Genomic DNA, 26,146 nt, shown 5'->3' on the forward strand with positions numbered 1-26,146 from the left:
CAACCCCTTTTTCCTAGTATTTCTGCCCTCCCTTTAATCCAGCCCCTCCTTTTTCTTTCCCCTTTCTTCTCCTACTTACAGAACACTATAAATTTCTATACCCAGCTAAGTGAATGTGTTATTCCCTGAAATTTAAGCTTCAGAGCTTATCCCCCTCTATTCTTTCCATCTGTTGTAATAGATCTTTTGTGCCTCTTCATGGCATCTTTTGTCCCATTTTCACCTCCCCTTTCCTCTTCTAGTAGTCCTTTTTCTGCTCTTTAATGTCTTTTTCTTTGATTTCATAACATTAGTTGGTTTATATCCACACCCTTTATGTATACTTCCCCTCCCTCCACAGCTGCCTTATTAAAAGATGCAGTTCTTAAGAGTTAAAACTATCATTTTCCCTGTCTAGGGATGTGAACAGTTTAACCTTTAAATAATGTTTTTTCTTTCCTGTTTACCTATCTATACTCTTTGAGTCCTGTGTTTGCAGATCAAATTTTCTGCTTAGCTCTAGTCTCTTCTATAGAAATGATCAAAAGTCTCTTACTTCATTGAAGAAACTCCTCTGAAAGATGCTACTCAATCTTTCTGGGTAATTGATTCTTGGTTGAAATATCAGGTCCTTTTGCTTTCTGGAATATAGTATTCCAGGTCTGTTGATCCTTTATTGTAGAAGCTGCTAGCTCCTAGGTGAAGAATCCTGACTATGGCTCCTCAATACTCAAATTGTTGTTTTTTTGTTTTGTTTTGTTTTCCTGGCAGCTTGTAGTAGTTTTTCCTTGAAATTACAGTTGTGCATAGGATAGTTTACCTTTCAGACCTGTGGAGGAAAAAGGAATTTGTGACCAAAGAAGAACTAGAGATCATTATTGATCACAGAATAGATAATTTTGATCATATTAAGGTAAAAAGTTTTGTACAAACAAAACTATTGTAGACAAGATTAGAAGAGAAGTAATAAACTGGGAAAACATTTTTACATTCAAAGGTTCTGATAAAGGCCTCATTTCCAAATTATATAGAGAATTGATTCAAAATTATAAGGAATCAAGCCATTCTCCAATTGATAAATGGTCAAAGGATATGAATAGACAATTTTCAGATGAAGAAATTGAAACTATTTCTAGTCATATGAAAGGGTGCTCCAAATCACTATTGATCAGAGAAGTACAAATTAAGACAACTCTGACATACCAGTACACACCTGTCAGATTGGCTAAGATGACAGGAAAAGATGGTGACGAATGTTGGAGGAGATGTGGGAAAACTGGATCACTGATGCATTGTTGGTGGAATTGTGAACAAATCCAACCATTCTGGAGAGCAGTTAGGAACTATGCTCAAAAAGTTATCAAACTGTGCATACCCTTTGACTCAGCAGTGTTTCTACTGGGCTTACATCCCAAAGAGATCTTAGAAAAGGGAAAGGGACCCATGTGTGCAAAAATGTTTGTGGCAGCCCTCTTTGTAGTGGCCAGAAACTGGAAACTCGGTGGATGCTCCTCAATTGGAGAATGGCTGAATAAATTGTGATATATAAATGTTATGGAATGTTATTATTCTGTAAGAAATGACCAGCAGGATGATTTCAGTGAGGCCTGGAGAGAGACTTACACGAACTGATGCTGAACGAAATGAGCAGGGCCAGGAGATCATTATACACGGCAACAACAAGACTATACGATGATCAGTTCTGATGGATGTGGCTCTCTTCAACAATGAGATGATTCAAACCAGTTCCGATTGTTTAGCAATGAAGAGAACCAGCTACACCCAGAGGGAGAACTGTGGGAAATGAGTGTGGACCATCACATAGCATTTCTACTCTTTCGTTATTGTTTGCTTGGATTTTTGTTTTCCTTCTCAGGTTTTTTTCTTTCTTTCTAGATCTGATTTTTCTTGTGCAGCAAGATAACTGTATAAATATGATTACATACATTGGATTTAATATTTATTGGACTAGCTGCCATATAGGGGAGGGGGTGGAGAGAAGGAGGGGAAAAGTTGGAACAGAAGGTTTTGCAAGGGTCAGTGTTGAAAAATTACCCATGCATATGTTTTGTAAATAAAAAGCTATAATAAAAATAAAGAGATTACAGTTCTGAAGCTTTGCAATAATGTTTTTTGGATTTTACTTGTGGTATCTCTTTCTGGAGGTTGATGGATTCTTTTAATCATTATTTTGCTCTCTGATTCTAGTATATCAGGATAATTTTCCTTGATGATCTCTTAAAGAATGCTATCCAGATTCTTTTTTTGGTCATGGCCTTCAGATAAACCAATAATTTTAAAATTTTCTCTCCTAGAATCTATTTTTCCAGTGAGATATTTTGCATTTTCTTCTTCTCCCCCCTCTCCCATTCTTTTTAGTTTATTTGATTGATTCTTGATGTCCCATAGAGTTATTAGTTTCCATTTGCCTCATTCTAATTTTTAAAGTAGGATTTTCTTTAGTTAGCTTTTATATCTTTTTTTCCATTGGATTAATTCTACTTTTCAAGATATTGTTTTCTTCAATATGTGTGTGTGTGTGTGTGTGTGTGTGTGTGTATGTTGCATTTGGCCAATTGTCTTTTTTAAGGAATTGTTTTCTTCGGCCAGTTTTTGTCCTTCCTTTTCCAAACTGTTGACTCTCTTTTGCATACCTCATTTCTTTTCCTAGTTTTTCTTCTATCTCTCTTATTTGCCTTTTAAGACCAATTAATATCATCCTTTGATTTCCCATATGGGCATTTTGTCTTCTAAGTTAGTGTTTTGATCTTCTCTGTAACCGTAGTTGCTTTCTGTCCTTAAGGTTCTTTTCTGTTTCTTGTTCATTTTCTTTCTTTTTTCCTATTTTGTGACTTTTAAGGTTGAGTGCTGCTCCTGGGGTACAGGAAATATTGTCTCAAGATTCTTATGCTGCTCTGAGCCTTGGCTTTGTGTACAGGAGCTCCTTATGTTTGGTGTCTTGCTCACAGCAGTGGGTTGCTAAGTAGCCTCATTTTTCAGGCTTACATTTTGTTTTCTGTGCTGGGACTGGGGACTACCCCACTACTCTGCTCTGCTACTGAGCCTGGATTGAGGTTGCTGAGCTTCTGTGTTTAAGACCCTGTCTCTGGCTTTACCAGATACTATCTGAGATGGGCTGAACATCCTTTTCACCCCATTGAAATTGACTTTTCTTGAAGTCCTTCTAATATATTCTGAGCACTTCCTGTTTCACTCTGCCATTTTGGCTTTGCCCCTGGTACTCCTAAACCAACAGGTTTATAGTCATACTTTAACATTCAAGAAATGCTACAAATGCAGCCAAAGCCATAGAGATAGAAATTTGGTAGGCAGGTAGGGAGCATAACATATAGAATTCCAAGACTTATCTTCTGTAGCTGAAAGAATTTGATCTGAGGTTGAGGCAATTCTGTTAATATAACTTCTGGATGAAGCACACAGTGGTTTCTTAGTGTCCAATGTTACAATTACCCTATTGTCCTTTTATCTGGTCCTTGCTGCTATGACCATTTCTGTTAGCCACCCCATGACTTGTTTCTTTTGACCTCTCTCTCTCAGAATCTGGCCTTAACAGATGAGCACCAATAGCTCCTGAGACTACAACTGTCATTCATTCCCCCAAGTCCATTTCAATCATAACTCCCTACCTATCTATTCAGTGTGGTGTTTACAAAAGACCTTTTAAACCAAATCCACTTGAGTCAGCTGTTTTTGCTCCATGACTGGTACTGCTATTCACAAACCTATGTTTTCTTAGCCAAGAATTTATATTTTTGTACCTTCTAAAACATCTCCTTGACATTACATTCTTAAAATATTGCCATTTAAGTCCTCTGATATTGTACCACATAGTGAAAGCAATCCTGGGTTCTTGAAGGCTTTATAGGAAAGTACATGCTGGGGTAGGACCTACTAGTCTGGAAGGTTTTGAGTCTAGAAGCTATGGCTTACGTTCAGAGGGATTGATTCTCATGCTGACACTTTTTACCCCCTATCACAGCAACTTAGGAAGACCCTACTAATCAAAAAGAAGTGATAATGGATTTCATTGATGTTCCAGAGTACCCATACTAATACAATCACAGATTCTTGAGGTGGTAATACAATCTGGTGCTTTCTAGTTCTTTTTAGGGATCATATATCATTTTTATTTTTACAGCAGCCTTATGATAGGATGCAGGTGACATTACACTCATTTCATGGATGATGAAATAACAGTAGAGAGACTAGGTGGAGAAGCATGATGACTATCTTAAAATGTTTGAAGTGCCCTTCTGTGGATGAAAGATTATATTTCTGAGAAATGTGCAGAGGCAGACCCAATTAACTGACTTTTGATTTGAATAGGAACATTTAGTTTAGGCATAATACAAAGTACATTAAGAAAAAAAAAAGTGATGTATAAGACTTTCAAAAGTAGATTGGGGCCTGTTTGTGAAGGTCTACCTAACTGGTGGAGGGGAATCTTAAAATTTTGATTTTCTACCATCTGGGTTGAGGGAGTACCTTTCCCCCCCCCTTCTTTTTCTTTTTCTGCGTTTTTGTTGTTATTTATTAGCCATTTTCATTGTATCTTAAGATCGTTGATTTAGAGCTGGAAGGAATTTTTGAGGCCTTTGATTCCAATACTCTTTTTTTTTTTTTAAATAGCAGATAAGGAAATAGGAATGTTAAGCAGCTTGCCCAGGGCTACATATGTAAGAAGTATCTGATACCAGGTTTGTCCTCAGTCTGACCCAAAGTTTCGAATTCTTATCCTCTATACCTATTTATTGACATTTTTGTGTTCAGTCAACTTGAGATTTGGGAAATCCTTATAGGAGTTTTAAGAAATGATGACTATAGTAGGGTGGACAGACTTTTTTTTTTTCTTATAATGAATCAGTGAAGTAGGTGGCATAAATATTATTATGCCCTTTTACAAATGAGGATATTATGTGTTATCTAGATTCTGTAGTGATTTCGGATTTAGACCTGAAAGGGGCTTTTGATGTCATCTTGTCCAGTTTTCTCATTTTACAAGTGAGATAACTTAGACCTAGAGGAATTTTGATTTGCTGAAGTGCCATTCTAGACTCCAAATATAACTCCTTTCCCTTACTCCATTCTCTGTTTTTGCTTGCCAATAGTCATAATAATCGGGAAATATTGGAGCCAGCATTTGAATTTGACTTCTGACTCATAGCCATCCTCTCTTACTACCTGTGCTCTTTTAATTGATTTGTTTTTGTGTGAGCATCTTTTCAATACATTTTTTTTAAAAACCCTCCTAATGTTGAATTAACATTGAAGTAAATATTAAAGGATTAAAGTTTATCCAACTGACATTTGTAGCAATCTCTTGGTTCTGCTAAAAAAAAAAAAAATACTCCGAGTAGGTTCCTCTTTTTTTTATTGGGATTAAATTGTTAATAATGTGACCACTACTTTAATAGGGAAATGCTTTTAGGAGTTGGTAAAATTCTAAGTGATGAACTTATGCTCTTTGTTACCCTTATGTAAATCTTACACACTTGGATAACTTGACTTTAGCAAATGACAGCACCTCAGACTTCTGAGAGCCATACCAATTGGAGAATCAGGCAGGGCATAAATTAATTACTCACAGTAGTTTTCTCAACAGTAAGTGAATTGGGATGACATTGGCCAAATTTCATTAAGAGGGTTCAAGAGATCTGGGGAGAGGAATTTTGTTTTTTTTTTTTTTTTTTTTTTTTGTAAAGTGTTTATAATGCACGAGTCCCCATTAATATATTTTTCTTTATTAAGTGTTAATATCATACTGCAACATGTTTAGCATATATAGGACTGCTTGCCATCCTGGGGGGGGGGAGGAGGGAGGGAGGGGAAAAAACGAAACATAAGTGATTGCAAGGGATAATGTCGTGTAGAAATTATCCTGGCATGGATTCTGTCAATGCGAAGTTATTATTAAATAAAATAAAATTTATTATTAAAAAAAAAAAAAAAAGAACACAATATGAAGATAAAGGCCTGGAAGTAGAAAAGATTGGGGAATTTAGGAAGACATGAGGAAAACTCTTCTAGATGAAGTAATTTTTATAAAACTCTAATCATTATCTGTGGTAAATTTTTAGCAAAGCAAAGCATTTGTTTGTAGAGCATTTTAGGGACAAGTCTGTCTGAAAGTGGTAAAGGTCACTAAAGATTTTCTGATGGAATCATTACTCACTCCCCATCAAAGGCATCCTGTGATTTTGCATCCTATTGTGGAAGTGATATTTTGCTTTCATTATCTATAACAACATTAAACATTACCAAACTATCAAGACTTCCAAGGATAAAGAGGTTAGAATGTGGGTTTGTCCTAGCTAGGATTGTCCTAGCTAGGATTGTAGAGGCTCCTTGCCAGGTTGGCTGTAGTTTAATGCATTTCTCAACCATAATAATTCCTAAATTTTGCACTAGGTCATTGAATAATCATGATCTTGTTTGGTGGAGAGAACAATCAGATGGAAGACATCAGAGCTTTATAATATATAAAGAATTTGTTCAAAATCAAAGTTGGAAGAAAAAGTAAATATTATGATCTATCAGAAAACATGATGCTTTTTATTGGATGTTTAGCATTGACCTAGAATAAAACAGAAAAAGTTTAAAAAAAAAAAAAAAGTGTTAATATCAGCTAGTCAGCCAGACTTATTTAGTTTTAGAAATGAGTATTTATTAAGGTAATAAAATAAGGATAGTTACTGCAGTAAGATCCCTTCAAACAATGGGGTGACCTCCCACAAATGTACAAATCTAGCAGAAAGTCTGGTAGCAAATGTGGTAAAGATGTAATTCATGACTCATGGTTCTGGAAGTTTTTTCCTCCCTCCCTGGAGTCCTTGTGAAGTTTCCCTTAAGCAGGAGTTCTGCTTTTAGGATGCCTGTGGGAATTCTGAAATCTTTCAAACCTTTCAGAGTTTACCAGGTCATCCTCTGGTTAAGGGGTAGGGCTGAAGGATAGTTGTTTTTTTTTGTCATCCTCTGGTTAAGGGGTAGGGCTGAAGGATAGTTGTTTTTTTTTTTTTTGTTTTTTTTTTCCTCTTCATCCCCAAGTGCTTCCTTTAGAGCAGTAGTTCTCAAAGTCTGGTCCAGAGCATCCTGGTAATCTGAAATCCTTTCAGCGAGTCCACAAATTCATAATTAGTTTTTATTTTTAATGTGATCAATATCTATAACTATAAATCACATAAACAAAAACTCTTTGGACAGATCCTCAATCATTTTTAATAGGATAAAGATATTGAGAACAAAAGTTTGAAGACCACTGCTTTAGAGTTTAGCTGTACTGTTTTCTAGGCTGCTCCCCAGCACTGGCTTTTGCTTTTACCCAAGTTCCAAATGATGTGACTGAGTCTGTTCAATAATATCCCAATACATATCCTTTGTAACTTCATTGCATTTCATCTGTTGGCTTTCACTCATTTCAATGTGATGAAGGATTTTTCTTACTTAGTTTAATTCTTTTTAAAGAATTGAGTTATTCAGTAGAGGTGTTCTTAACTGATAAAAGTATTAAGAGTCTTATTTTCAAGGGGGAAGTGAGGTCTTCCCTCAACTTTATAAGACTATTTGCAAATGATTGTGGAAAGGAATCTGTCTTAGGAAATTAACCTTTTAAAAAATGACTAATAAGAAAGATTATGGCCACGTACCAAGCAGATGAGGATTTAGATTCTGCTTCTGTCAGTACTTGTGTGTTTCTGGACAGGTCACCCAAAGTCTTTATGCCTAAGATAACTTCTTAGAATTTAATTACTAAGTGGTGGAGGGAGTTCTCTTGAACTGAAATTACAGATTATTAATATACTAATTACAAGAGTTCATTTAATTAGGCACTCTTGTTAGCTTAGAACTAGTTATTTTTTTTTATTATTATTTGCAAAGAGCATTTAATTAAAAATTGATAATTGAGTTGCTGCTCATTAATACAGGACTTTCGCTTCTATTCTTTTAAATTAGCAAGAGCTGTACAGGATGGTAAATGTAGTAAAAATGTTTTTTCACAATTGAAGAATGCTTTGATGCTGCCCATTTTTGTTTTCTGGCACAGGGACTGGTTATACTATTTTTGTTAAAAAGTACTTAAGCTTGTATTTTTTGTTGTGCTGTGATAATGATTTTACAGAATGTTTTATAGGCATTGACTTGGCCTTCTGTTCTGAACAGATGAAAAAATGTAAATATGAAGAGAAGTAGCCAAGATGTGGACAGTAGCAAAGAGGAAAGGAAGCAAAAATGATTTTTACTATCTTGAATTATTGGTAGTTTTCAATTTGTCTAGTTGGGTATCTTAATAGAATTAACTGGGAGTAATGTAGTAGAAAGAGCTTTGGATTTTAAAATTAGAGCAATAGAGTTTGAGTTTCAGCTCTGCCACTTAATACCTGTCTTATCTTAATATTTATCTTTGTTGAACCTCATTTTCCTCATCTGTAAAAAGGGTTTGCTATTTATGTTAATGACTTCATAGGCTGAGAAGGAAGTGGTATATAAAGATAAGTTGCTACTTTTATACTAACAATAATCTTAATAGCAATGATAATGTCTTTGCAGTGTAGTGGATAGACAGCAAGCCTTCAAGTGAATTTATGGGTTTAAATTCTGTCTCTGATACATGCTTGAATTGGTAGAGGAAATGGCTTTTTTTTGGGAATTCTATCATTGATTCTCAAACTTTTTGTTGTCAAGATACCTCCAGATTCCCCAAAATTATTGAAGACTTCATAGAATTTTTGTTTATGTGAGTGTTATATCTATTGATAATTTATTACATTGGAAATTAAAACCTTTTGAAAATATTAGTTTTAATTAGCAATAATAAACCTATTGCATGTTAATATAAGTAAAACTTGGCTTATGAAAAATAACCATACTTTTCTAAACAAAATAAATCAGTGAGAAGAGTTTCCCCCTTTTTTGGCATATAATCTGGCATATAATAATATAATCTGTTTGGCAATAATTTGTTTGAAGTACATAAAGAAAATCAGAAATGTAGTTGGAAAGGGAAGCAGTATTTGAATAAAGGAAATAATTTTGACCTCACAAACTTCTTGAGTTTTGTAGACAGACTCCAAGGGTCTGAGGATCACACTTTGAGAAGCATGGCATTGTGTCTATGAAATCACAAGTTTAACCTCACCTCTCCTTATAGAGTACATACACTGTCTGGTGGTACCCTGATGGCTCCCTATTTACAATTCTCTTTGATATGAAAAGATTAGGAAGAGAGTAGGGATTTGTGAAAATGGATGGGTATGGCTATGCAGCTGTTTCAGTAAATATTTATCATGGTCCTTTAGAGTAGGGACCATCTTTTTTACTCTTTGTATATCAGTGCTTAGCAGAATGCCAGCACCATAGTGGGCTCTTAATAAATGTTTATTTCAGAGGTAACTTATTTATTATCATCTAGGAATACAGAACAACAAAAAACTTGGAGAACTTGGGACTTTGTCTAAAGTTTCTCCAGGAAAAGATAGCAGAAATAGAACTAATCAATAGCTGCATGGTTCACATCTATTTCCTTAGTCCAAAGAGAACATTAGATGGTGAGGAAATGTTACCAGATTGAATTATGATGCCCATTTACTATGGAGATTAACCATTAAAATTTTCACTGATAGGTAAGCACAATAAGATCAGATGTTGTGATGGTTACTGAATGGTAATTAATTTTGCCTACTTGGGAAATGGTTCTAAGCAAACTTGCATTTGAACAGTTACTAGGAACCTTACTCTTGTTTCTTTCCTCACAAAAAAGTGCTCTTTACAGTATATTTTCCATACTGGGATGCGGAGTCAAAGCTTCATGCTCTATTTCTGCTGAAGATGCACTTCCTGTTCCCCTTTATTTCCCAGGTTCAGTTTGTCTCCTTTAGTTCACATGGCTCAGTTTGATCTCTGGTCATGTGGTTGTGTCATGAGGCAGTGTGGGGAGAAGCAGTGTTAGTTTAGATGAGAGAAATAGAATTATAAATGCTTGGTGTAAAACAAGCAGGAAGCACTTGGCTAGGGAAACAAAAAATGCTGATTTTTAGCTAAATAATTTGAAAGAGGGAAGATATTGAGGGAGCATAAAGGGAGGGGAAAATATTTCCTGAACTCTTTTCCTCCCACCAGCGTGGATTACTTTTGGCTTCCTAAATCACTCATGGCTTTTGTTGTTTCTTCTCTAGGAGTTGAAGCAGAAGAACACATATTTCGTGATTGTTTAGGAAGGCTAAATTTCTTATAGAGCAAACTAGAATGTGTGGTGATTTTTTTTTTTTTAATCTATTTTTGATCTCTGATTAGTAGTCTTTACTCAAGTAATTATGTTGATTTGCTTTCTCCAGCTCCATTTCCCCTCTTGCAAAACTAAGCTGCATTGACAAGGTAATAATCAGCATCATAGTTTTAAATTTTCAAAAGCTATTCTAGTCCTGCGACTAGAATTTAGTTCAACTGTACATTATTTGGTCCTGTGTGCTCTCTGTAAACCAAAGAATTTGGCTTTTTAAAAAGTACAATATGTATATTCTAGAGGCCCCAAATTTAGTGTGACTGGAACATTGAACTTTGAGGGAATATGAATCCTAAGTTGCTTGATTTGTTTTGCATAGCCTTTGGTTGTATGTAGAGAAGTGCCAGGACTCATTCCTTTAATGTCTAATTCTGCTATTGATCTACTTACGAGGAAGAGAGAGGACACAGAGTGCCTCTTACACACTTGGGTAGGCCCAAGCTGAACCATGTTGGTTTTGAGTTTCATTGGTCAACCTTTTAACAGAAGAAGAGAAATACCTGAACACTAATTCTGGATAGTGGGGATTTGGTTCTGTTGTTGTTCAGGTCATCTGCAACATCTGATCATCCTTCATCCATACAAATGCTGAGGAGCAGAGAGACTGATAATTCAGACATTTTTTGTTGGGCTTAGAATATGATCAGACATCATTTATTTGGATTTTGTTTTTGTTTTTTTGGAGTGTCTCCCTATCTCAGTGGAAGTGTCTCATAGCTCATTAATTATTTGTTTCCCTTCTGATTGGCATGGTAGCTTTTGACCTGTTCTATTTCCAAACAGGACCCATTTCTTAGGCAGCCTACTGCCTTCTCTCTCAGGCTTACCATATTGATGCCAGACTTAATGAGTATACCAAGAGACTTTGTACACTACAGCTTAGAACTCCTTACCTCAATCAATCCACCAATCTCAGCATAGCCAGTAGTACAGATTTTAAGCTTGTTCCATTAACACTCTCTGCTTTCTTACCTTCTTTGTCATTGAATTAAGGACAGGCCCTTTTATTGGTCCAGTCAGAATATTCATATTCAACTGAATCTATGGAAGCCAGACAAATAGTCCTTCCAAAAAAATTCCATTTAAATAGAATCAAGAGTAGTTTTTTGCTAAATAAAACCAAATAAAGGAGCCTTTGTCATTTTTGTGTCTTTTAAAGGTGTCCTAGAGGAAGGATTTAATGGCTCATTTGTATATGAAGAGAGCAGATGTGTGTGTGTGTGTGTGTGTGTGTGTGTGTGTGTGTGTGTGTGTGTGTGTATTCCCCCTCCCAGGCTCCCATAGATTATCCTGGCATAGCAAAAATTTCATTACTTATTGAGTTTAATAAAGTTCAAGTTTCTTTACCAAGCTCTAAGAGATTCACTTTCATAAATGAATCTGTTTACTCCTATTAGGCATTGAATCCATATTACCTTTACTGTGATGGCTCAGTTACAAGGGACTTTTCATTTTAGTTTTGTCCCAATCAGTAGACATGCAATGAAAATATTCATAGCCTAAAAAGCTAGACCTCTAATCAAAGGCAGCAATTTCCAGCCCTTTTTGAATATGAGAACACTCTTTTCATGTTAAGTTTTATAAACTGCTTTCCCACATGATGAGTTTGACTTTAATATATGTGGATTACAACATACATGGTGCCAAAAAGTTATAATTTAGTAATACTTATAAAGTGAACTTCTGTTGTATTGGTCATAACAACTTCTACTTACCTTCCAAAAGATGTTTTTTGCTCTCCATATTTTGTCAGTTTAATAAGCATGTAAATGATCATGCTTTTTTTTAAAAATAGCTTTTTATTTACAAGATATATTCATGGGTAATTTTTCAGCATTGACCCTTGCAAAACCTTTTGTTCCACTTTTTCCACTTCTTCCTCCCACCCTCTCCCCCAGATGGCAGGTAGACCAATACATGTTAAATATGTTAAAGTATATGTTAAATACAATACACGTATACATATCCTTACAGTTATTTTGCTGCACAAGAAGAATCGGACTTTGAAGTAATGTACAATTAACCTGTGAAGGAAATAAAAAATGCAAGTGGACAAAAACAGAGGGATTATAAACGCTATGTAGTGGTTCACACTCATTTCCCAGAGTTATTTCACTGGGTGTAGCTGGTTCTATTCATTATTGAACAAATGGAACTGATTTGGTTCATCTCATTGTTGAAGAGAGTCATGTCCATCAGAATTGATCATCATATAGTATTGTTGTTGAAATATATAATATAATCATGCTTCTTGTGCCAGTGAGTTCCAAGCCAATCCAACAAACTTTAAGTATCTACTGTGTGCATGGCATTACCAAGTCGAAATAAAGAAAGCTTTTCTTCCTTAAATAACTTATATTCTTTTGGGGGAAGGAAAAGATAAAGATTCCCTTTTAAAATAAATCAGTTCTCCAGGGGCCAGTCCTTTTCAGTTCTGAACCTTATAGAACTCTACTCTATTAATTCATTTAAACATTTAAAGAGTGCCAGTATCTACTTTAAATTTCCCAAACCCAGTGTTTTTTTTTTGTTGTTGTTTTTTTTTTTTTTTTAATGAAAAGGACAAGAAGGGAAATGGTAAAGTGGCCACTTTTGGAATCTCTGTCGCTTTGTAATTAGGGAGGGAGTGTGAACCATGCAATGCTCAGGAGCTCTAAATAAAGGACCTTGGATCACATCTCCCCTCTGAGACCACTTCGGACCTTGGACAACTCTCATCAATGTCCCTTGCTTCTCTTTATCTCTGAAATGTGAATGTAGGATAAGATGGCTACTAAGGATCTTTCCAGTTTTTGGTTTATTAACCTGTAGAAAGTTCCATAATCGTGTTAACATTAAGAATTGCATGCTGAAGCTGAAATCACTAATGGAGGTAACTAGGAACAGCTTTGCTGTTTCAGGTTTTAGCTTTTACTCCTTCCTCTCCCTTTTCTTGAAAGCTTTCAAGTTGGAAGAAACATCTTGGTCCAGTTGTTTGTTTTCCTAGTTTTCTTTCTTTAGGAAGTTTCAGATGTTTTTAATTACTAGTTATAATCTTATTCATCAATGAAAAAGTTCTGTCAAAGTCCTTGGAAACTTATACATGAAATTTTTCATATGCTTGAAAAAAAACCAAAGATTAGGTGGGCAGCAGATAGGAGGGATATTCAAAGGATGGATTAAAACAAGAAATCGCAGATCTGAATTCCTCACCAAACCTACTCCCTCACAATGGGAACCAAAAAAAGACACACAGCAAATCTGGAGTCTATATTTAACTTGTTTGCATTTCTGTTGATGGGTGGGATTCTTAAGAGAATTTAGATGTTCTTTGGCTCAATTCCCTTGACTCCCTTATTATACCCATATTATGGATGTGGTGAAGCAAGGTTAAATGATTTGTCTGGAGTCAGCCAGGTAGTGAGTGATAAAACAGTATTTGATTCCTGTTTCAAATCCAAATTGAATTTGATTCAGAAATACAGACATTTCATGAGGGTGGGCTGTGTCAATAAGCCCCTAGTGCATGTTGTTTTCTAACTACATGTCTGAGATGGCACTTGTACAAGATTTGGGATTAAGTAAAAAGCAAGTTGAGATGTCAAAGCCCTGGACTTGTCTCTGCTCTGTGACTAGGAGGTTTCAACACAGTGCTGTCAGACACCTGTGGAAACAGCTAGGTTTTGGCTTAACCTGACTATTTTACTTAATACAATTCAAGGATGTTCTGATAATCCTCCTTTCATTAAGGAACAGCTGTCAGCATGCACTCCAAGAAGTAATTCCTGCAACATTTTAGATTTTATTCCTATAGAGTAAATCCAACATCAACCAGAGGAAAATGTTAGGTTTTCTAGACCCATGCACATCTGTCCCTTTGATTGACTTGTAGAGGAAAGATGATCCATAAATGCATAAAGGAAGGGTGTGGTAGAGAATTTTGATTTACTTGATTGTTGAGTACTTCTTTGTCATGTAGCCTTTTGGCAACTCCTTAATTCCAACATAGAGAATATTCTATATGGGATCCCACAGTTAAAACTGAGATGAAAAGATGGCCAAAATAATTTTTGCTGATCATTATGATTCTTGTGAATCTAGAAAGTAGTTTGGAATTGAATGGAATTAAAAATATTTAAGGTGCCCTGTATATATCCTCAGAACCAATCCTGTGGTTGCTTTGGCAGAACATTATTCCCCAGACAGGTATTTTCCCCTGGAAGCTGCTCAGAGAATGGTTTTGAAGCTTTACTTTGCCCAATCCAGGCCTTGAATGAGAGATTTGAGAGGAAGAGTGGTGGTGGTAGTGGTGGAAATGCTTGGGAGTGGTAATTCCAGGAAATTGCTGAAGGGTTCCTCAGGTTAATACTTCTTTATCTAATCTATTATATCCTTTAAATACTAGTTCTATAGATAGGATGGATATGTACCATTATGGCATAGTTTTAATTCCTTTTGCTGGAGCAGAATAAAGGGCAAGTTTGTTTAACTATCTGTGGACTTTGCTTCTTCCTTTCCAAGCCTATCTTAAGGACACTGCATTTTAACTGTATGTTCAGAGTTTGATCTGCATTCCATAAATTGAAATCCTGCTTCCTTTCTTTTTACTAGCACAGTTCCATGTATAGCAAAAGTCTTTGACATAATCTACAACAGATTTTTTTTTAAATAAAGTGCATAAACATCGAGTAGTCTATAAATAATAGTTCAAATTTGTACAGGAATATTTTAAAGTGATATCCTCACAACAGTACTGATCTTTTAGCTCCATTTTAAAGATAAGGATATTGAGGCTCAGGGAAACTTACATGTTCATAAGGCTAAGTTTTGGAAGTAGAATTTGAACCCAGAATCATAATGATCAGCAAAAATTATTTTGGCCATCTTTTCATCTCAGTTTTAACTGTGGTATCCCATAGAGAATATTCTAAACACTGTTGGAATTAAGGAGTTGTCAAGTCTAATACATTTCACAATATTCTATTACATCACTTTGATATTGGCTTATACAATGCCTTTCAAGCTACCTTATAACTTTTATTGTTTGTTCTTCATCCTCAAAGAGGACCATGACATCAGGGAGGTGACACTATAACACACAAATGAATTGGATTTAGGTGAGGGAGGTTGGGCAAAGTTACTCGCCTCACTTTCTACTCCAAAGCCAGTTGGGTCCAGCGGCCAGATGTAGATCAGAATGACTAGAGATGGCTATAGATATCCCTTGAAACAGCAATTACAGATTAGAGTTCGAAGAAACTTAAGTAAGTTATATTTGGTGTTTAAGGAGGGGGAAGAGAATATTGGAGCATTTTCTACTTTTTTCAGGAACCCTCTTCTGAGAGCTAAAGCAGTTCTGTGCCTGTGCTGAAGGAGGGAGCTGACTATCATTGCCTTTAGCCTCCTTGCTCTCTCCTGTTTCCTTCATACACGTGGGCCAGTCATTATTTGCAAATCAGCAAGCAAGGAACATGAAGAAGCTTCAGGCCCCATTTTGACTTATGGAGGCTTAACCAATCTTGTAATTTGGGAAGAAAAAAGGACTTTAACATAATCCTGCTAATTTTGGGAGCTCTCAGCCTAGAGAGGGGGAGGGTGGTCTAGGAAAGGACTCTACTCATACAGAAATGCAGTACTGGAGGTATGGCAGCTATATAATCCATATGAGGCAGAGAGGAGTGCTTACAAGTTGGTTACTAGGGAGCTAGTGCCCTAATCACAATTCCAAGGCAGAAAGGAAAGCTAACACTTACAAGTGCAGAGGATTAGGGGATTGTCCTGAATAAAGACTAGGGCACAACTGTGACCAAATCTCCCCTTGGATAACATCATATTGGAAGCACTGAAGATTTTCAGATCTCTGGAAGTACTCCTGAAAACAGCAGTACACCAAGTCTGAAATTTGGTACAAAATCTCCCCACCTCCTGGTGAGCAGAATCCAAGTTTAATATAAAATTCAAAGTCAAGATTAGGTTCGAAAAATGAGGAGACATTCAAAAAAAGAACTTGACCATAAAAGACTACTCTAGTGGCAAAGAAGACCAAGATACAAACTCAAAAGAAGAAAACAACATAAAAACAACTACAACCATAACTTGAAAGAGAAATGCTAGTTTGACACAAGTCCAACAAGAATTGCTAGAATAAAAATGGTAGGGGAAGAATGGGAGAAAAAATGAGAATGACACAAGAAAATTATGAAAAGAGAATTAGCAACTTGGTAAAAGAGGCCTTAAAAAACAGCATTGTTCTGATAGTAAAGAAGGCACAAAATTCTCTGAAGAAATAAAATTCTGTAAAGAGCAGAATTGGCCAAATGGAAAAATAGGTACAAAAAGCTCATTGAAGAAAACAATTCCTAAAATATTAGAATTAGGTAAGTGGAATCTAGTGACTTCCTGAGACATAAAAAATAAAGTAACAAAGAATGGAAACATAGAAAAAAATGTGAAATATCTCATCAGAAAAATAATTGACCTGAAAAATAGATTGAGGAAAGTGCATTTAAGAATTTTTAATTCTCTGAAAGTAATATTAAAGAAACAGGGTGAGGATGGGGCACTTTAGAATCCTGTTTTAATAAATGTGGGAAACTGCTCTGATGTCTTAGCTCTATAAGATAAAATAGAAATTGAAAGAGTCCACCAGGGGCAGCTAGGTGACACAGTAGATAGAACACTGACCCTAGAGTCTGGAAAAGTGTGACTTTAGACACTTACTGAGCCTGAGCAAGTCATTTCATTTCAATTATCTCCTCTCTTCTCTCCTCCCCGTGTGCGGCTCCCCACCCCCCAATGTTCCTGGGATTCTTATTAGCTTTATAATTAGCACCTGCTTCTTTTATCCTCCCTGCTCTTCCAAGCTCCCAACTTCTTTGATTAGCTTGTCATTCAGCTTTCTTTTGGGGAAAAATAATTATAATATTTTTGTCCTAGGGATAATTTTTCCTTTCTCATTGTTCCTAATTAGAATATTAAAAACATGAAAAGCACAAAGTTGAATTTTTTGTCTTTTGTATTTGAATCTGGCAATATTAATTATTCTCAATGGAAAGAAAAACTGGTTAAGATGCAGATGATCACAGTTCCAAAGCCAATATCCTTCCTTCCTGAATCCAGGGAGTATCCTTTTTTGGGTCCCTTGTAGGATAAAGGAGAAAAGCAGCTCATCTAGAGATTCTTTCAGCTTCTAGAGAAGGAATGTATTTGTGAATGTCTAAATATTAGGGAAAGAGAGTGAATAGCAGGAAGAATAGCCTCAAAATCTCAGGGAGCTTCCTGTGTAGTACTTGTTCCCTGTGGTTATTTTTGCTCTGAAGAATGCTGTGATTTTGTATACTGAGGAGAGGAAGGATAGGAAAATTAGAGGCCCAATTTAGATATGACCTTCCCTTTCTACTCTAGCCCATAGTAATCTCTTCTTTTTCTAAATTCCATCCACCTTTTGTGCCATTTATTAGACTCATGGCTCAGATACTGACTTGTATTATTGAATTTTGTTTTAAACTGTAAATAACTCATTTTTTAAACAGATTATAAATTCCTTGAGGACAAGTAGTACAGTGGGCATTAATTTTTCTTATCATTTTAGAAGTTGTATATAAATGAATGCTATGTAAATGTAGGGGACCTGAAGTCTTATTATCAATAAAATTAAATTAATTCTGCACATTTAAAGATAGACTGAGAAATGGCAGCCCGATGGGTAGTAGGAATAAAAAACAAGAGAGAAAAGTGTTTCAAAAACTTGAGAGGAGAGAATATTCATACAGAAATATTTTTTGCACAAACTACCTGCCAAGGTCTTGCTTTAGGTTAAGTTTTTTTAGAATGACTAAAAGTTTCAAAAGTCTCAAAAATAAGAAAGTTCAGGAGTCACATAATATTTTTGAAAGTTCAGTAATCACTTGTGAATTGATCAATTTTGAGAAATTGATTAAAAATATGTTGCTAGAAAGTTGTTTGCTCTTTTGAAGTCATGTGTTTGGGTTTTACTTTATGTCATTTGGGAGAATGAAAATAGAATTCTTTGCTTAGCTATTCACTGATGTATGAAGGAGGTTCTTTCTGACCCATTCTCTTTCCTCTCAGAAGATTGCTCTGTGGATTTGTTTCATGGATACGCCGAAAGATTTATTAGAATAATTGACACTTGAATGAATGAATAAATGAATGTCTCTGCGTATGTGTGTGTAATCTTTAAGTATACCAGGATATGGAAATTGTAATGTAGAGATTCCTTACTTTTACCAGTACCTCTCTAGAAGCCTGGCAGAACTGTGACCCTACTTCTGGCAGGCTTTATCATTAAAGCATAAGATGTAACATGTTCTATCATGCTGGAAAGACTTGCATGATGTTGGCAGCAGATTGAGCTTGCTTTCCAAGAGTTAGTCTAACAAAGTACAGGGATGCTTATCATTAGTAGGCCAACAAATTTATGACAAATTCTTGAATTCTTTGGCCATGGCAATGAGTGAAAACACAAATATTTGAAATTTGATAATCTATTGCCTAATGGTTCTAGTTTCTCTTCTAAGTCCTAGAAACTTTACGACCTGGTGAAGAGAGAGTAGAATTTGGAAGTTGTGAGTTAAAATACAGTCTCTTATAACTTATTAGGTGTATGATCATGGGCAAAAAGATCCTTTCTGAGTCTCATTTTCCTAATGTGAAAAGTGGACATCATCATAACTGTAAAATTTTTCTTACCAGGTTGTGAGGGCAGATGAGATAAAGTGCTTTGTACACTATCAAGTACTATAGAAATAGGAGTTATTATTTCTAACTAGAGAAAGCATGTAGAATGTTTGGGATAGCAAATTAAAATGAAAAGCACAGTTCTCTGGTGAGACATCTGCAAACTTCATTATATACGCTTGTTTTAATGAATCCCACATTTAGTTAATGCTGTATGTGCTTGAATAGAAGATTTCCCCACTTTTCTAGGAATAGTCCTTGTGGAGGACAAATCTGATTAGCTGGCTGGAGGAGAATAGGGAGCAGAAGATGCAATGATCAGTCAGCCTTTCTGGAGTTAGTAGAGTGCTTGAAAGGAGAGGATCTTCCCTTTTTCGAGAGAGTAAAGAAGGATGGAAGAGGGGACAAGAGGTTAGTTTTCTGACATACTAGTTGGTGAAATTTATTTCAAAGCATAAGTACAGCTAGCAAGTTGGATTTTTTTTTTTAATCTCCTTGAAGAACCATTGATAAACTATGTCCCTCCCTTTTCCTTTTCCTCCATGCTTCCTGAGCATCTATTTACATACAATCAAGATCTTACTGCTGCCAAGTATGGAGAAAAAGGTGGTTTAAAGAGCCTACCATGTCTAAGACTGTTAACATGATGCTTGGTTATTTAACTTCTTTATGGTTCTATAAGACAATTGATGGTATTCATAAGAACAAGAATTTTACCCATCTCTCTCATTCCATTTCCTAGAGTATCACAGTGAATGTTCTGATTTGTAATAAAAATAATAGGGCTAGTAAATGGATATATTGTGTCAAAAAGAAAATTGTTACTAAGGAAATCTTTTTCTCTTTCTCTATGACCCCCTCCAATTTTTTTTGTTGTTGTTTGTTTGTTTGGGTTTAAGAGGTCTTAATAGTTCAGCAGTACATAAATCATTTAACTTGCAATGCAAATCTGAACTATGTCAATAGAAAATTGTCAGCAAGTGCTGTAACTGGGTCTTCTCTCATGAGTCAGAATACCTCAGTTAAACTTGTGCTAATTCCCAAACTGCATGGAGGTCTTTTTGAGCTCATGTGTCTTAAAAAAGAACATTTGAGAAAATTGTCAAAAATTTCAAACAAACCAAAAAATCCTGCTAAGTGCTTTTTCAGAGATGACAACTAGTTATTGGGAGGGTGTGGGGTAAGGGGGATGAGTGCTCTGGACGGGGGTCAAAGTGCCTGAGCTCCAGTTCTGGCTTCGTCACTTTTCTGATCTATGTGATTTTGGACAATTCATTTAATGTTTTTGTAGGTCAATGTCCTCATTTATAAAATGAAGGGTTTGGACTAGATGGCCTCTGGGGCTCTACATTTATGATTCATTGAGATATTTAACCAATTTTTTTTTGAAGACTGTCTTTAACGAACTATTGATGAAGGCAATCCAAGGGAAAAGAAAACTGTTGCTTAGAAATCTCTTATAAGAAATCAAGCCATTCTCCAATTGATAAATGGTCAAAGGATATGAACAGACAATTTTCAGATGATGAAATTGAAACTATTACCACTCATATGTAAGAGTGTTCCAAATTACTATTGATCAGAGAAATGCAAATTAAGACAACTCTGAGATACCACTACACACCTGTCAGATTGGCTAAGATAACAGGAAAAAATAATGATGAATGTTGGAGGGGATGTGGGAAAACTGGGACACTGATGCATTGTTGGTGGAGTTGTGAACGAATCCAACCATTCTGGAGAGCAATCTGGAATTATGCCCCAAAAGTTATCAAACTGTGCATATCCTTTGATCCAGCAGTGTTACTTCTGGCTTATATCCCAAAGAAATACTAAAGAAGTGTATGTGCCAAAATGTTTGTGGCAGCCCTGTTTGTAGTGGCTAGAAACTGGAAATTGAATGGATGCCCATCAATGGGAGAATGGCTAAGTGAATTGTGGTATATGAATGTTATGGAATGTTATTGTTCTGTAAGGAATGACCAGCAGGATGAATACAGAGAGGCTTGGAGAGACCTACATGAACTGATGCTGAGTGAAATGAGCAGAACCAGGAGATCATTATATACCTCAACAACGATACTGTTTGAGGATGTATTCTGATGGAAGTGGATCTCTTCAATAAAGAGAGCTAATTCAGTTTCAATTGATCAAAGATGGACAGAAGCAACTACACCCAAAGAAAGAACACTGGGAAATGAATATAAACTGCTTGCATTTTTGTTTTTCTTTCCGGGTTATTTTTACCTTCTGAATCCAATTCTCCCTGTGCAACAAGAGAACTGTTCAGTTCTGCAAACATATATTGTATCTAGGATATACTGCAACATATCTAACATATATAGGACTGCTTGCCATCTAGGAGAGGGGGTGGAGGGAGGGAGGGGAAAAATCAGAACAGAAGTGAGTACAAGGGATAATGTTGTAAAAAAAATTACCCTGGCATGGATTCTGTCAATATAAAGTTATTATAAAATAAAATAAAATATTTATTAAAAAAAAAAGAAGAAATCTCTTATCACTGTATTTAAACCTGAAAGAGACCTTAGATCTATTTAACCAATTTTTTTTCTTGAAGACTGTCTTTAATGAACTATTGATGAAAGCAATCCAAGGGAAAAGAAAACTATTGCTTAGAAATCTCTTAACACTGTATTTAAACCTGAAAGAGATCTTAGATCTTGTTAGTTTGATCTACTCTTTTTTATAGATGAGGAGACTAGTACTTTGTTGTTGTTCAGTGATTTTAGTCCTGTCTGACTTCATGATCCCATTTGGAGTTTCCTTGGCAAAGATGCTGTGGATTTGCCATTTTCCTCTCCAGCTCATTTTATAAATGAATAAACAGAGGCAAGCAGGATTAAATGACTTGTCCAAGGTCACCTACCTAGTAAGTTTCTGAGGCTATATTTGAATTCAGAAAGATGAGTTTTTGTGATTCTAGGCCCAGTGTTCCATCCACTCTGCTACCTACCTATTAACCCTACTGAGACCTGGAGAGGGTAAATAACATTCAAAATCACGTAGGAAATATGTGGATTTCAAACTCCATGATCTTAACACTAAATCTTTTGTCTGTTTCAGAGAGAGACCATAAAGAGGGAAAAAAGCAATGAATGTTACAGTAATTGTGAGGTGAATCCCATTTTATGGGAGGTAATGTTAAGGCATAAAAAGGGACTGCGCCTACTTAAGACTTAAAAGAAATCAGGGTTCATGCAGTATCAGAGACATTACTGGAGCTTATGCCTTATTTTTGTTACTGTTGGGATGTTTTGATGGATTTCTGTCCACTTAGTAAGACAGGGGAAGAATCACAGTGGATTAGTATCAGGAGCATATGGGAAAAGGAATAACTTTGGGAAAATTTTTGAATAAAGTTGGTGAAAAATTCGACCTTAAAAGCAACTACTACTCTTTACAAGAGTATAAAGAGCATACCATTTTGTGGTATAAGGCAAAGGATTGTTATTAAGTGCAGCAATAAGAAAGGATGGTATTTTCTCTCAGGAAGACTAAATTTAGAGGTCAGTTTTCTTTCTTCATCTTTCTCATTTTTTTTTTTTGAATCACTCTTTAAAAGGGAAGAAACTTTACCTTTTGGGCAGGTTGAATAATCCTAAAGTGAATTAGCCTCCCCTAAGAAAATTATAGAGGAGTTTATTTTCTATTCTATTCTATTAAAGTAGAATATAAACTGCTAGAGGCAATAGTTAATCTTCTCTAACATATAGTGTTCTAAACCTAGAAGATATTTAATAAGTTTTTGACTAACTTGGTTTTGATTAGAAACTTAAGTGCTTGATTGGTATGGGAAGTGTGAGCAATAATAATAATAATAATAATAATAGCTGACATTGAGATCTGTACATATTATTTAACATGATTCTTAACAAATGCTGCTTCTCTCTCCTTAACAGCTCCAGCAGATTCTGATGGCCCCCTCTATCTACCCTATAAAACTCTGGTGTCTACCCTCCGAAGTACAGTTTTCAATGAAGGAGAAGCCCATTGTCTCATCGAAATCTTATCAGAGAAGGCTGGCATTATCCAGGATACCTGGCATAAGGTAAGGAATATCTTGACTCTTAGTAGAAATTTTAACAGTAACTGTGTGTCTGTGTATTTGTGTGCACACGTACATGTGTATTTCTACTTTTCTCCCTCCCCCATGTGAATGAAAACAAATAGAAATTGTTATGTAGCCCTCGTACCACACACAGCCTCTGTAGCAAGATGCAGCTGTGCTTATGGTGATGTATTCCCAGATGTGAATGTATAGCACTGATGAACTCATGTTGGAGTTGTTAAACTGGAAAGAAAATGCTTATAAAACAATCTGGTTTTTTAAAATTGTCCTTCACTTTTCTTTTCAGAAAAGAATATTGTCTTATCCCCTTCATCCCCAAGCTGGGTTTAATCACAGTTTAAATATATTTTGCTTTTTGCTACATTGTAATTGCCATTGAGCTTTGAAAACTGTCCAGATCAGTAACAATTGCAAGCCTTCACTTTAAGGTGATGGTGGTAGTGGTGATAGCATTTACATAACTTTATATAACATTTCTATAGATTTTTAAGCCTGGCAAAGCACTTTGTATGTATTATTTGGTCTTTACATCCCTGTGAGGTAGAATCTATGATCATCCCCATTTTACAGATGAGAGTACTGATTTTGAGAGGTAATAAGTTACTTGCCCAGGACTCCACAACTAGTGTTTGAGATTGAATTTGAACTCAGGTTTTCCTTACTGTAAGTTCTGACCTCAGTATGGTTCAGTGGAAAGGGTCCTGGATTTGGAGTTAGGGGACCAGCTTGACTTTGCTGCTTGCTCCCACATGTGAGTTTGGCTTGTTTTATAAACACCTGAGACTTGTTTTTTCTTATCTATAAAGTAAGGGAGTTAGACAAGAAAATCCCCAAGGGCTCTTCTTTCCCTAAATCTATGATCCTATAATCTGCTCATGAAATGTACTCTCAAGTTATATCTTGAAAATAACCAAAAACAAGAGTGGGTTATAGTAGAATATTTCACATTTGAAACTCAGAATGATCCAAAAGCTCAGATCCTTACATTCTAGTAGACTGGAAGTTACTTGAAGATAGAAGTTGGGTTTGTTTTGTTTTGTTTTTAATTTTGTCTTTCTATCTCTAGCATCTAACATATACTTAACAAATCCTTTTTGAATTTAATACCCTACTGTTTCTGGTACTGCTTTCTAACCCTTTTGGAATCTTTATTCCCTGTCATATGACCAAAATCCTTCGAGATACGCAGTATGACCCACATTTATCTTTGTAAATTAAAGTAAATGAAAAATAATTTTGTTCAGGAGATTTTTCATCATTTCTGGACATAATTAGAGACATTCTGGCATGTGCCAAGCCCCAGGCTGGTACTCATTGCTTAAGAGAAACCCAAACAATTGCTCCAGAGTAAAGTATGCTTGCATCTGGATCATCACTGAAATTTGTCAAAACGTATTCAGTGCCCTGGATTTTCTTACAGTTGTATCTGGGGAAGGGAGTACAGGGGACATCTGTCAGCACCCCCAACAAACAATGCTGGCTTCTTCACCCCTCCAGAGTAGCATTCTTCTACCTGCCACAGAGTCTGGGGCACTTAGCAGCTTGAAGAAACAATTCAGCTCTGCTGGAAGCCTAGGCTAAATTCTATTGCATGGAACTAAAAAGTAGGCTTTTTCTTTTTGCTGCGTGAGAGTTTGTATTATAACTGTTATGTTGGTCCTCAGTCTTATGCTTCCTAAGGGGTTTAACAGGTTTATGAAGCCTAGGATATGAGGATGTAAAGGTGATGTGGTTAATGTTGTTGGGTCATTAGCCCTACAAGTCCTACAAGTTCTTGTAGCTTGATCTGGCTTTTGATGAGAGAAAGCTGCTGTATCCTGAGCATTTTCAACTTAAGAAAACTGGCTGAAATGGAACTACTGGTATCATACATATCTTTGCATAGAATTGGTCGTATTTAGTTATGAGGTGTCCTCAGCGCTACTTCTATGTTTGGAAATGACATGGATTTGATGTGTGTGTATCATCAAAGAAGCCTGGTAAAGGCCTGGTGTAAAGGACCCTGGCTCTGAAATCAGGATTTGGGTTCAATCCCATCTCTGATCATGCCCTCTTTGACCAAGGGCCATCATCACTCAGTCATCCAATAAGCATTTATTAAGCACTACTAAGCATGAGACTCTCATTATAAAAGGAGAAAAAAGAGAAACAAACTCTGTTTTCAAGGATTTGTAGCCTATGAGAGAAAATAACATGAACATATTAAATGTACATAGAATTTTTGATACTTTTTGATTTTTATACTTAATAAATAATAATCACAGTAGCTAACATTTATATAGTGATTTAAGGATTGCAAAGCACTTTACACATGGTTAGTAATCTGAATTAAGTCTCCATTTTCTATTGTTATCTCCATTTTCCAGGTGAGAAAACTGAGGCCCAGAGAAGTCAAATGACTTGCCCAGGGTCACACAGCACAATTGTATGCAATTTTCCCCATTCCAGGCCCAGCTCTCTATAGTTTGATTATTTTTAAAACATGTAAAGTATGTTCAAGGCAGTTTGTAGGAGAAGGAATTGGTAGCTGTTCTAGATAGGGACCAGGAAGGCCTCAAGCAGAGAGGTGGTGTTTGAGCCGAGTCATGAAAGAAACCTGAGGGGATGTGTGCCAGCCATGGGCAGCCATTAAGAAACAGTGTGGCATCCAGCCATTCTGGAGAGCAATCTGGAATTATGCTCAAAAAGTTATCAAACTGTGCATACCCTTTGATCCCCCAGTGTTTCTACTGGGCTTATACCCCAAAGAGATACTAAAGAAGGGAAAGGACCTGTATGTGCCAAAATGTTTGTGGCAGCCCTCTTTGTAGTGGCTAGAAGCTGGAAAATGAATGGATGCCCATCAACTGGAGAATGGCTGAGTAAATTGTGGTATATGAATGTTATGGAATATTATTGTTCTGTAAGAAATGACCAACAGGATGAATACAGAGAGGACTGGCGAGACTTACATGAACTGATGCTGAGTGAAATGAGCAGAACCAGGAGATCATTATATACCTCAACAACGATACTGTATGAGGATGTATTCTGATGGAAGTGGATCTCTTTGATAAAGAGAGCTAATTCAGTTTCAATTGATCAAAGATGGACAGAAGCAG

At 36.0% G+C, this 26,146-nt stretch overlaps 1 protein-coding gene across 3 annotated transcripts in view; it reads left to right on the forward strand.

Annotated features, from left to right (window-relative positions):
- RRBP1 (ribosome binding protein 1) overlaps window positions 1-26,146 on the forward strand; it is a 121,956-nt gene that overhangs the window by 42,106 nt on the left and 53,704 nt on the right. For all 3 annotated transcript variants that reach the window (XM_051975884.1, XM_051975885.1, XM_051975886.1), the window contains exon 3: window positions 22,876-23,024. In XM_051975884.1, the coding sequence (XP_051831844.1) occupies window positions 22,876-23,024 (149 nt within the window). The remainder of the gene's footprint in view (window positions 1-22,875; window positions 23,025-26,146) is intronic.

The sequence above is a fragment of the Antechinus flavipes genome, chromosome 2 (assembly GCF_016432865.1).
Source record: "Antechinus flavipes isolate AdamAnt ecotype Samford, QLD, Australia chromosome 2, AdamAnt_v2, whole genome shotgun sequence".
Lineage (NCBI taxonomy): Eukaryota > Metazoa > Chordata > Mammalia > Dasyuromorphia > Dasyuridae > Antechinus > Antechinus flavipes.